The 13973-nt window shown below is 35.9% G+C and overlaps 1 protein-coding gene across 5 annotated transcripts in view; it reads left to right on the forward strand.

Moving 5' to 3' along the window:
- The window catches only part of CCNY (cyclin Y), a 268660-nt gene that overhangs the window by 226072 nt on the left and 28615 nt on the right, over positions 1-13973 (forward strand). For all 5 annotated transcript variants that reach the window (XM_052000560.1, XM_052000561.1, XM_052000562.1 and 2 more), the window contains 2 exons: positions 8465-8565; positions 12550-12585. In XM_052000560.1, coding sequence (XP_051856520.1) covers positions 8465-8565; positions 12550-12585 — 137 coding nt within the window. The remainder of the gene's footprint in view (positions 1-8464; positions 8566-12549; positions 12586-13973) is intronic.

Consider the following 13973-nt stretch of genomic DNA (forward strand, 5'->3'; position numbering starts at 1 on the left):
GAAAACTTAATTTTATTATGTTACATGTGATATAGAATGATACATAATAAATTATATTACTTGTTATATCCTATGATGTGTGCTTTATAATATAATATTTATTATTAAAAGTATAATCTGTGATCTCATTATAAATAATTCTGTCTACAATAAAGATATTAATCATGTTAATATAATGAACCAATCAGGTATTTATCATGTTCCTAAACAGTGTTTGGCACTGTGCTAGAACAAAAATGAATACAGGAGGAACTTAGATTTTCATTTGGGGAAACTATATACAAATGTATATAATAGATATGAATATATATGTATACATATGGTTATTTTGAAAGGAAAGGCACTATGTGCAAATTTATTATCAAGTAATGATGGAGGGTACATTTAAATGACATCAACTATCTGAATGACTGGTAGTTAGTCATTAATCAGCCAATGTCAACTTGCAAGGTCTGTAGTGGAGTGGGCTGGAGACTGATAAAGGCCCCTGTACTACTATTCTTTGCTGAGGATTATTATTTTCTCTTGTCTTTTTTTGTGAACTTCTCAGCTTCAGTAGAGTAGAGGAAAAAAAATCTCAGGTTCCCCTAGATAATGAATGGTTCAGGGGAAGCTATTGAAAAAAGACAAAGAAAGTGGTTGGTGGGGGAAGGACAGGAAATGCAGAGGGAATATTGCCAGAGTAGCACATGGGACAGAAATATGTGTCACTTAACTACAGCACAGGCACTGGGCAGGGAGGAGAGGAGGAATAAAGCATCCTGCTAAACTGTGGCGAGAGAGTGCATTTCATGGCTGGGGGTAAGGAACTTAGTCTTAACAGAATGGGTCATAAAGTATGTTGTCAGACAGTGAGCACTGTGGAATGGAGGAGTCAAAGCAATTATTAAGTGCACGAATGAATCAGATGGATCTTTGCTATAGATCCCTAATTCCATGTTTATTTTGGTGTTTTTATCCAAGTTTTTTTTTTTTTTTAAATTAACTGCTTTGGTTTCTCAATCACATATGCTGAGAACAGAAGATCATTGGGTTCTATAAAGAATGAGTGATGCTTTCTCCAGTAGGCAAATGCACTTGCCCTCTGCAGTAATGTGAAGCTTGGTTTAGGGCTGGCCAGCCATTTTGGACATTGGCTTCCTTTGCTTTCTCTGGCCCCAGAAACCCATCTGTCCTGATGTGGAGAAAGGGAGAGGACCTACAGGGCACCAACTTGGGCTCCAGGTTAGAGGCACTGTTAATGGCACTGAATGGTGCTGCAGGGAGAGAGCAGCCTCTAACCACTGCTGCTGATTCCCCCTGGGAGCTTCAGAAAAGGACTAAACCTTCTCGAGCCACATTCCCTCATTCGTAGATGTCACTGAAGGTTCTTTCTAGTTTTTTGGTTTGTGATTTTAGGTTACAATTATAATGAAATTTTCTTATGTCCATTAGAAACCTGACAATTCCTGGATTTTATGAGATTTTTAAACATAATACTTAGGAAGTAAAATACTCTTGAATACTTGAATGTCTGCTAAAGGCCTTATGTTGTTTTGACAGATTATTCGTTCAGTTATTTAAAATGTAGGCCTAAGGTAAATTTTAACTTTTAAAATCATTTTTCATTTTACTACATAGTGTTGGTATCTCAGTTTATAAAACATGTTTCATCTGAAGGGAATCAAGTTAAGTTGTTGAAAGTGATTCTATAACTGGAACTTGTCACAAATTTGGGTGCATCTTTTCTTCACATCTGCTTTCTCTTTATGAATTATTGTTTGGCACATGGTAGATATGAGCAGACTATAACAGATTAAAATAAGAAATTATGCAACAGAAATGATGTAATTGCTGTTATCCAAGAATCATGTGGCCAGGAAAAAAGATAGGCTGGTCACGTAGCTAGATCTAGCCAGAGATTAATGGATGGATAATCCATACAGTCTATTGCCTATATTATATACTTGGAAATTGAGGAAGGCAAATAGTTAGGCCTTATGTGGTGAATTTATCAAAGATTAGACATGTGTGATTGATTGTAATTTGAATTATTGGAAAGAATTATATGAGAGAATAGATTATTTTAAATACTGTATTTTTAGAGTATAGATACCAAAAATATATGTGATTTAGTTTTATTTTTCTTTGTATATTTTTAGTCTTTTAAACTAATGGCAAGTTATATTTGTTATTCTTAGGGAATCCATCTGTGCTGCTTATGGTACTTAGTCATGTTAAGATTCTTTCATGTTCTCTTCCAATCTCACTCTGGGACATATATATATATATATATGAATATAAAATATTCTGAAGCTATAGTCAGCATACTTAGCTCAGTTGCTTGGCAAGCAAAATGCTATATTTATTAAATTGGTAATTATGATGTTGTAAGATGCACATATACAAAAAGATATATTATGTTTGCATATACATATAAAAATTCCAATTTATTTAGGATGTTTCAATAATTAAATATTTTGGTAAAACAAAAATGAAATAATCTGGTTAACTGAGATTATATATATACACAGTATCTACTATATATATAGTAGATACTGTGTTTCCCCGATAATAAGACACTGTCTTATTAATTTTTTGGACAGAAAAACACCAGAGGGCTTATTTTCAGGGGAGGGCTTATTTTAATCAAATCACTGGGGAAGAACAGGATGACACGCTCACTGCTGTAGCTCTGATTGGATGCAGCTCGGAGCGCGGCGTGCATTTCACTGGGGGTGGGGGTGGGGACTGTGCATACAGAGGGTACCGTAATGTAGTGTGTAGCGCAGGGGATCACCTTCACTACAGTAGCAATCTCAATAGGGCTTATTTTAGAGGAATCTTACACAGTAAGGGGAGGGCTTATTTTTGGCATAGGTCTTATTATCAGGGAAACACAGTATATGTATGATAAAATAATTTTATTGTGTATATGTATATATGTTTGTGTATTGTATTATATGTCCATGAGTTCATTCATATATGTATGTGTACATTCAAATTCATACAATACATATTTAGATATGTACATACACCAGTCATGTATTGTAAATTTCCAAAGAATCAGAATACAGGAGAATAAAGACTTAACTTAAAAAGTATCCTGAGGGTGATATAATATTTTTTACTCATTTCACAGTCAGGCAGTGCTTTGGGGTTATCTCTTTAATAACAGTTTACATTGGACCAGATCATAAATTTGAGTAATATAGGAAATCTAAATTATGATGACAGTGTGACTTTCACTCTGTAAAGAGTGTGTGTGTGTGTGTTGTGTGTGTGTTTTAAAAGAGTTCTTGGTAATCAGTTTATTTACTTGTTATTTTTATCTGTTTCATAAAAGCAGAATGTGGAAGAATTTGTTTCTCTACATCTTCCCTTCCTCCTTCAATCAAGATTTCTAGTTCCTGGAAGTTATCATTTTCTTGGATTTCAGATAAATGGTTTTTATTAAATGTGAATCATGATATTGAAGAAATTGCCAAAAACTCTTAAATTCTGCTTAATGTAACAAATTGCATTATAATTCATGATTAAGAAACTGCAAATGTGAAATAATTTGAAAGCTTATCTAGTTAAGTCACCTATTCCCTTGACATTAGTACTTTGTGAATCAGAATTAGAACTGGAAGATCCATACTAATAGCATGGAAGAACAGCCAGGCAGCTTTCCTACATGGAATCTTGAATATTTTTTTTTGGGGGGGGGACACAAAGATTTGGCCCTTTGTGCTGCCCTGTCTGCTTGGTGTGACATTCCTGTTATTTAGCTAATTGAGATAGTTCTATAACCTGTGGAGGGGGGGGGGGAATTAGGCTGATGAATGAAAAGGGCAAGAGGTCAGAAAGGCAGTCACTCTTTCCCCTAGAGCCTTGTCCACACTCTCACCTTGAGGGGTATGTTCCCTAAGAGGAAGCAGAAATCATTTATTGTCAATTTTGCTCCATTGTTGACAAAACTGCAAAAATAATTCCTTCTAAAAAAAATTAAAGCACAGTTGAACAATTTTTGAATGTTTAAAACATAAAAATATGTACCTATCTATACCAATATGTATATAAACTGGTTATTAGTATTTTAATATACAGTATGTAGAATATATAGTATATTCTTTATATTGCTTAAAGCAAAATTTACCTTTCTTAGTTTTCATCAGGATATTTGGTGCCTGACTTTACAGACTACCACCCTAACTACTACCATTTGAAGCTTCAAAGGAATTTTTACCAATTTTAGTCTCTAAAATACCATAGCCACTTACAAAATGAGAGAACCATTTGTACATATTTAGATTTTCCTAATGAGACTGTTAGAGTATAATTCTGTCAACCTGGAAATGTCACATAAAAGTTGACATTTAAGTTGTAACTTGGACTTGATCTGTTCTCCTTCTGTTCTTTCCTTAAACAGCCACAGAAAAATGAGAGCTTACGTAGTAGTCATGCGCCCAAGTACAAATAATGCCTTTTAGATTTCCTGATTTGCTATTGAATTGTGGCTAACTGTGTGATATAGAGGACAGAAGTCCTGATTTCAGAAAAACCAAGGATACTGCTTGGATTTCAGATATATGGAATTTATAATGTATGAAACACATGATCATGGTATTAAACAAATTACTCAAAACCCTAATATGACAAGTTTCATTAAACCTGATTTGCTTTATAATTAATGATTAAGTAAGAGGATATTTAACCTTTTGGCTTCTATTTCCTTTGGTAATATGAGAATAATACTTATTTCACAAGGCCATTGTGAGATTCAAGTTAGATAATGGATGTAAAGTGCTTTGTGAGCTTTAGAACATTTTAAAAAATCATGATAACCAGTATTTCAGATTTAGTAATGTTTTGGTAATACAGCAATATAACCTCCTTAATAACAACATATATAAAATAATTATTTTGCAGACTTAGGGTTCCTTCAGTTATCTCAGTTTGGGGGAAGGGGGTAAATTTTAAGGGAAGAAACTGCTTTTTCTTCAATCGTCAAAGGCCTTAAATCTTTGTAAGTTTTATAATTTTTAATACAGGAAACCTTATTTTATTAGTTTTAGGGTAATGAATGAAGCAACTGGTTATGTCTAGGTCTTAAAAGTCCCTTTAAAGTCCACCAAACAAGATTGATTGTGTATGGTTGTTTGGGATATGAAGAAGTCAGTCACTGCTTTCAAGCTTCCTTTGGAATAATTTCATTTTCTAGGGAACAAATTTTTGCTGTCAATATGAACACAAAACCAATTGGAAATTTGGAAATTTGACTGCTATCTAGAGAATCTACTTTTTTTTTTTAAAGATCCATTTTAGAATCAGAATTACACAACTACTGTCTATTGATGATCATAATATCCAGGCAGAATGTCAAAAATCCACTTTGTTTTAATTTAGATGTCCCTTATTTGTAACTTACATTATTTTCCCTTTATTGGTCCTTGTCATTTGTAACTTTTCTCAGTTTTAAATTTCACCACTGAGATCAATACTTCTTAAAAATGTGAAATACCATATTGGTCCTCAAAATATATATTGGTTAAAACTAAGATATAATCTATAATTATTCTCCTAGTAAAAGGAATGACATCAAAATTGATAAATACCAAAAGGAGTGATGTAAATAAGTATAATGGTTATGTGAATGGAAAGAGGTCCTTAGCCTTCCTTTTATATCATAACTTTAGGGTTGGGAATCATTTATAGGATATGTGGATTTAGCTGAATGTTTATCATCAAATGCTCTAAGAATCAAGTTTATAATATAAAACAAAGCTGAAATTATTGCTGCTTCTAACAATAGAGATCTTCCATATTCCCCAAGGCATGTTTTTCCCCCCTTCCTCTCATCTTCATGACATACTTTATTTCTTTTTTCTCCATCCCAAATGTCCTCCAGCCATCCATTATAATATGTTGCAGGGATGGGGTGAGATAACAATTCTGTGTTAGAAAGAGTTAGTTATGAGCCCTTACTTGCCCCCAGCCTCCCAGACTCATCAGGTACCTCCCCCTTTTCTATATTCCTGGAGGAGAGGTTTTCCTTTAAAAAAGGAAGGGAAGTGGCCACAGGCCCACCTCCCAATGCCAGCTAGATTATTGACTCATTTAACTAGAAAGATCTGGTTTTGAATTTTTCACTTCATTCAGAGAAGTTATCAGTAATTACATTTCTACACCTCAAGAGCCCAGCCAAAGATAATATGCTCTGTCAAAATAATGTAGATCTGTCCTTTCTTCCAAAGGACTCTCAGCTCTGTTTGAGCAAGGATGAATACAGTTTAGCAATTCATTGGTTGTGGCCAGATTTATCATAGTTTTTTTTTTTTTTTTTTTTTTTTTTTTGCCCAGGGTCCCACAGCTAGGAAATGTTATGTCTGAGGCCAGATTTGAACTCAGATCCTCCTTACTTCAGGGCTGGGGCTCTATCCACTGGGCCACCTCGCTGCCCTGACAAATTCTTAAGAAATGGAGATTCAAAGGTCCATATACTCCTCTGAGAGAGGCAGAGAGGCAAAGGGACACGAGAAACTGCAGGAATCATTGGACTTCAGACGAGGGGTGGCTGGCTATCTTGGTGACCCGGCATCCTCCATAAATTTTCATTCCTCAGTGCTCCGGATCCCATGGCTGATGCATTTCTCTCCAAGTCACACTAGTCGCCTTCCTTATGCTGGAATGGTACCTGCATGTTTGCTCTCAGTGGGTCCTCCCAGCCCTTTGGCTGTTCTTCCCCCATTTGGGATGGGAGAGGGTCAGTCACAGGATGGGCTCCCCTGGATGTTTAGAGGTGCAATTGCAGGGTCATTTCTGCCCTGATCAGGAGGGGTTCATATCTTCTTAGCACTAACAAGACTTGACATATTTTTCACACAGCTAGTCTTAAGTTTTGGAGAGTAAATTCTTCTGTCATCTAGCTTAATCTGGCCCTATGGCTTTATAGGAAACTATTCCCTCTTTGTATGATGTCTGTTGGCTCTGAACAGAGTCTCTGGCATGAGAATTCTTTTTATCTTTACCTGTATTTCTTAATAAGAATAATTAGACCCTTGTAAATATAAACTGTAGGTAATGAGATTGTTTTCTATATTCTGTGGATGCTTATATGCTTTGATGTGGGTCAGTTGTTCCCCAAACCTGCCTGACTCTCCTTGACTCATCTACCACTTTTTGCCAATCCTGCTCTATCCTCCTCATTTCTTGACTTCCACCAATTACAGATTTGTTTCTTTAACTACTTGGCTGCCATTACAGTCAATTTAAAAATATATTTTGTGTGCATTTATTTCTCAATATAGACTCACATTTTTAATAGTGTTTACAATTATAAGGGGGATTTAGATCATTTAGTCTGACCTCATTAGTTCAGGAACCTAAGACCTACAGAGATCATACTGATTTCCCCCACAATCATACAAGTAGTGACATCACCAGTATTTTAAATTTGGCTTTCAATGGGTAGCAGCCGATACTTGGTCCAACTGAATTTATATGAAACCCAAGCAGTTTATTCATTTTGTCTGCTTTTTCATGTATCAGTTTATAACACATTTTAAAACAGGTTTTTGCCCAGCAGTTTCCATCACTTGAATCAATAACTTTACTTTTTCATCTCTTACATAGTTCCAAAAAAGCTTTTAGGTCAAGGAGATGAATATTCATGTAACATGCATCTTACATTAAATATATCTTCTAAAGCCTAAAGTTAAATGTCTCTAGATTTCAAATAAACCTATAAGAATAAGAGAGAGCTGGTTCTCTGGTATCTTGCTATTATAGAGACAATTGTTCGCTTATTGTTGGTTCTGGAAGCTTAAAATATGAGAACTCCTTCTACTGGAAAACAACTCAACTCTGATTTAGGACTCAGTAAATAAATTCCAGAGAGTTGCTTGAGGAACCCTAAATTATAACCTTTCAATAGCAAAGTGAAGAACTTATCACATACTTTTGAATCTTGCCTCTGACCTTTCCTACCCAGGTGACCCTGGACAATGCACTTAATTTTGGGGTTGCCTTAATTTCCTTATCTGTAAAAAGAGATTATCAAAAAGTAAGTGCCTTATAGGGTTGCTGTGAGGACCAAATGAGATACACAGAAAGCTCTTTACTTCCCTTTATAGCACTATGTAAATGCTAGCTGTTTTCACTGTTGAAAACACTGTGTCTCTGTTGGAATCACAGGAGGCTTAACTCTTCCTCATCATACAGTTGGATTCATGTTGTTTTGTAATGTGGTTTTTAAAATCTCTTCTTTTTTGATGTAAAATTTGTTTTTATTTTTTTAAACCCGAGGAAGAGCACATGCTCTTTTACTTTGGCAGATAAAACCTTTTAATCCTTTTCTCATTGGGCTTTAAAAAGCTTTCCACCAGGATTGCTATTTTTTGGTGGGTGATCATCACCAGCGAAGGTGGGTGGGTGGGGGCTCTCTGAGAAGAGCATTCAGCAATGTGTAATTGTCCTCATTTTGTTGCCTGTTGTTTCCTAGCATCCTCCAGGACAGATGGGAAGGAAGTATAGCTCCTGTTCCACTATTTTCCTAGATGATAGCACAGTCAGTCAACCAAACCTCAAGTATACAATTAAATGGTGAGTATTCAGATCCGTGCTTTTACTTCAAATGCTACTGTGCCTTAGTGATGGCTGAAAGGAAAGTGTGTGTATGTGTGCACGGGAGTACATGGGGGTGCTTGTGGGTGGGGTTGAGGAATCATCATATCGGATTGGAAAGTTGAAAAAGTGGTTATGCTTATGAAATGTACAGGACTTAAGGTCAAGATCCTGTGGGCTGGAGATCGCCTTTTAAAAGAAGGAACAAGGAGGAAGCAGGTGGGCTTGACCCCCTGGTCACTGCAATGGTCCCACTCAATTTCTCATGGCTCCCATGATCTTCGTTTCATGACAAGAGCAGCAGCCACCTAACTTCTGGGTGGCCAACATGGCTCATGGGAGGTCACAAATCGCTGACACTTATTGATGGTTGCTGGTTTCTCAGTCTTTCACTCCCTTCTTATACTTCCTTCCTTTTTTCTCTGTCCTTTTCTTTTCCCCCCCTTTTCATTTCTTTTCATTCTAAACTTATTACTCTTCAACAATATATTCTCATAAAATTGAAAAGAATTGCACACAATTCAAAAAATTTTTAAGAGAATTATTTTCAAATATTCCTTACTTTTGTTAGATATTCAAAGTATTGGCACTCTCGTTTCCACAGCATGCCCCTTTCCCTCCTACCTTTTCTTTTTAAGGGCACAGCACTCCTATCACCTTTTCTTCAGAAATGTAAGGAATGTTTCAGGATGTTGAGTATTAAAAGCAAAAAAAGGAACTGAGAAAATAAGCATGGTGGTGTGGGGAGAACGCTGAAGTGGCCATCAGCCACCCAGGCTTCTGATCTGAGCTCTGGTGCTTGGTGGGACTGTAAGCAAGCCCCGTCACCTCAGCAAGCTCAGCTTCCTCATCTGTTACAATAAAACGGGGTTTGTTCTAGCGAGGGCTTTCTAGGTCTAGCATTCTGACACAGCCAGTGTGAAAATATAAAAAATGATGAACCTGTGAATAGCCCTTCAGAGCCTACAAAATTGCTTCCTTTATTACAGCTCTAGGAAGTAGGTAACAACACCCCCAGTTTGTAAATAAGAAACCATGCTTAGATGACATCCCTTGGAATTTGTGGACAACAGCCAGGTTCCGAAGGAAGGGCACTAAGACACACATGTCCTCTTCTAGGACAGTCTCTATTGGTGTATGTATAATGGAAATACACCTATAGATACATGCATGAGTACACACACAAACATATAATCCATATTTTACATAACGGTTTAGAACAATTTTTAAGTTATTCAAATTTTTAAATGAAAAAAATTGTTGCTTTTCATTGAGTTATGTTCTCTAGGTTGCATTACCCCATTCTTGATGGTATTATCCATTATAATGGTGGCTAAAAAACCAACAAGCATGCTTGAGCTGACCTGACAACATTCTGTTGAGTGAGGTGGAGAAGACTTCACTATTTAGACAAAGGCTCCCCCCACCCCCCACTATATGGTATCTTTGCCGAGTTATTCATGGAAATGTGTTTTTTTTTTTTTTTTTCTCATTCCTTTGGTTTTATGGGCTCAGTGAGTTGTAGTGACAGAAACCTGTGCCCATGATTCATGATGGAAGGAGAGGTATTTATGATAGTTTGGCTGCCCCTCTACGTATGGCCTTTTCCAATTAAAGACACAATTTATTGCATGGACGTAATTGTTGGAATTTTTTTTTTTTAACTAACTTATTACAATGTGTAGAAGGAAAATAAGAAGCTGGAGAGAACCATATCTTATCTCACTGGCTAATGCTTGAGAAAAGCACAAAATGCTGAAGCTCCTAATTTTCTTTTAGTGCTGGGAAACAGGAAGTGATTCAAAATAAAGCAGATATCATACCCATCTCTTACACCAGCACTAGTGGATTCATTTGTTAGGATTATTGTCTCAAAAATCACCGTCTGATGAACTTGTATGACATGAAAGTCACACAGGCAGGTGTGTACGCACAAGCACACACACGTCACAGCTTTGGACATTGTACTGGTAATTTCTAAATGACCCTCCATTTATAAAGAGATCCTTCCCCCCTCTACCCCCCTCCCCCCGATTTCATTCTCATCCCCAGCATCTCCAAAGTTATATCCTTGTTGGGTGCAAAAGCCATTAACGCCCTATATGATTGGTTCAGAAGTAGAAATGAATAGATGGAAAAGCCTACCTTAGAGGAACTGACCTGAATGGTAGGCTCCCACCTATCTCCTGACTAGTCCCTACATTTAGTCCCTACATTGCTAGAGATTTTTCATTTCTCTTTTTTTATACTGTCTGAAATTGCACTTGGTAGTGGTTCAGGTGGACTATCAATCATTAGTGTGGACTAACTAGTTCAATTAGGTTATTTTCTCTTAATACCTGAGATAACCATTGTTTTGAAGGAAGAAGAGTTTTGATTAGAAAGAGGAGGATAAGTAATTTGGTATTGTGGTACTCTGATCTCAGAGTGCTACAATTGAGGCAACATGTGGTAGGTAATGGAGATCTCTGGAGAAAAGTCCCAGGAGGTGGCAGAGGGATAGGGAAATATGGAGAATTCTAAGACCAACCAGTCTGTTACAAAATTTCTCTCTCTTCCAGGCCTTTGTACTCTTAAAAAAGTGTAAGGAAATTATTTTTTTTCCTTTTGTTTCTCTTCTTTGCTTAATATAATACATGACTCCTGATCTTAGAACTCCAAAGTCATATTGAAATTATATTGATCTAAACCCATTTGTATAATTCTGAGCTTGTGGACTTCTTTTTTTCAAAAATGCTTTTAAAGATTCTAACAGTAGATAGGATATTGATTTTCTTATTGTTCTGAGATGCTTTAGAGCTCCCCTTTCTTTGAGCTGTTAGGACTAGAAAAAATGATTCCCTGGAATGAAATTTTATCTGTTATTCATATTTTATCTGGTATTCATTCGTAAGGAAAGGTAGCCCAAAACCGAAGGTATATCGAATTAGCAGCATATATCAGCTCACTAGACATGCACTGATTAAGAGGAAATTAGGAGTACAGGATTAATTCCACACTTCTAAATTTGATGTCCTGAAGGGCAGCTTACTATAATGACTCATAGAATGTTTCCTGATGTTGCTGACAAGCTGGAATACTTATCTGGATGGACCACTGGCACAAACCCAATGTGCCAATTCTCTTAAGTTCACACAAAATCAAAACAGACTAGTTGATCTATGTAGAGTATCCTCAGATCAAAATAAAAAAGGAGGGAAAAAGGCATTTTCTCACCCACCACCTATTTTGAAATTTTCCTACCAAGATAGATACAAATTATATATTTAATAGTGTTTTAGCAACTGAGTGAAGATAGGAGATTGCTAAGAGAAAGTAGTTGCTTTAAAAAACTACTTAAGTAATTACAACTTAAGTAGCAAACAACTTAAGTAATGTAATACAATTATAAAGTTTCCTGGCAGTAGATAATAGTTTAAAAAATCCTTATTATAGGTGTTTTGCTGTGGCACTTGAAGGGACTTTTAAATATACAAATGCCTATGTTTTAATGCAATCTTAGTATTGATGGATGGGAGGCAATCTTACAGATTACCTAGAGGTCCAGCTCCTTCATTTTAGTGATGAGAAAACTGAGGTTGAAAGAGGCAAAGTGACTTGAGTACAATCAGTGTTATAGTAAGTATATTATAAGTATATAAATATAAGTATATTGACATTCAGGATGCCACAGCCTCTGCCCTTTCTGCCACACCAAAGTCTGATAAAATCTGGCACTTGCAGTGATTTCTTTATAAACATTAAAGGACAAATTCTAGTTTTGCAGAAAAGAATGATGTGAAAATAGCAGCACTAGTCAGGAAAGAGAGGTGGTTATATGTTTTTTAAAACTACATTTTCTAGATCTGATTTCTAAAAGGGGAAATGGTATGCAAATGTAGACATTTATAATCAGATGGTGTTTCTATGTTAATTTCCTAATTTTTAAAAATAAAACATTAACTCTTGTGTTTTACTTTACAGTGTAGCGCTTGCAATATATTATCACATAAAAAACAGGTATGTGGATAATGTATTTTTTTCCCAAGATATATAAATTTTTTATTTATAAATTTTAAAGATATATAAATTTTTATATATAAATATAATTTTTATTCTTTTCCTTTAGATTATAGGACTTGTACTTTTAAATCACATTTTGCTAAAACTTGTAAATTGTTACATTTGCTTATACCCTCTCAGTACTCATGCAGATCCTTCATAATATACAGCTCCCCTTAAATTGGGTGGAGTTCTAATTAAAAAAAAAAAAAAAGAGATGATATGCTAAAATAAAACCCACTAGTTACTCCCACATGTCTGCAGGGTAACCTGCTCTTTTAGATCACAGTGAATATCTATGATTATTCCCGTTACCTGGAATTAAAAATTCTCAGACTATGGAAATTCATAAAGAAATTTCAGTAGGTATTTTTCAGTAACAGGAAAACATACTTTTTTTTTTTTTGGTATTTTGAGTACAGTTTTACATAAAATCAAAAATAGTTTATTCTGGGGGATACCCCAAATTTGAAAGTTGATTATGAGAGACTGTTCCAATACATTGAGGTATTCTGTTTTGTAATCATGAGCTATGCATAGATGCACATGGAACTGGAAAATGCATGATTTTTAAAATTTGCAAAATACAGGACATCTTAGTTTTGTCTCATGTTTTATAAAACATCAATGTAAATCAAAACCTTTGTCTCATATCTTATTTCTGTAATTCTTACCAAATTTCCCAGTCTTACCCAGATTTGCCATGTAAATCCAAAAGGACAGTGTAGCCTTTTTGGTGACCTTCAGGTGCTCCTAAAGTGATGTTTAGCCATGTTTCCCAGTATTTTCTGTGGACTTCATAGTAACATGTTCCATTACAGTTTAGTAGTGCATAGGCAAGGCAACAAGCACTTATTAAGCACTTTCTGTGTGACGGAGTTATTGATGAGCCAGCTGCAGTGGTGACCATCTGGGGCAGTCACCAATGAGAGAGGGGAGATGATATTCCCACGTGTGATTAATCTCAAGCATTATAACCTGTAGGTCTCTTGGGGAAGAGGTGGCCTCTCTTCCTGACCCAGTTTCTGCTTGATAAATTATGCTGGCTGAAAACTTGGAACCTGTGACAGGTCTATTTGCTTGATAGGGAGAATGCTATTCAAGTGGAATATATATCCATGGAAGCAGGAGAAAGGGAGCAAAAAAAGGGGTTCACTGTCTATGAGCTTCAGCTCCAAGAGCCTTTGCAGCTCCAGTTTCTCAAATTCCATCTAGATTTTTTTAGGGACTCCCTGCATTTTCAGTGCTATGACCCTCTGGTCACTTTGTGCCTTTTTTTGTGTGTGAGAAGGTTCTTGGTTGGAGTATCTGGATGGATATTTAAATTTTTTTCACCTTTCAGGAAA

The sequence above is a fragment of the Antechinus flavipes genome, chromosome 5 (assembly GCF_016432865.1).
Source record: "Antechinus flavipes isolate AdamAnt ecotype Samford, QLD, Australia chromosome 5, AdamAnt_v2, whole genome shotgun sequence".
Classification (NCBI taxonomy): domain Eukaryota; kingdom Metazoa; phylum Chordata; class Mammalia; order Dasyuromorphia; family Dasyuridae; genus Antechinus; species Antechinus flavipes.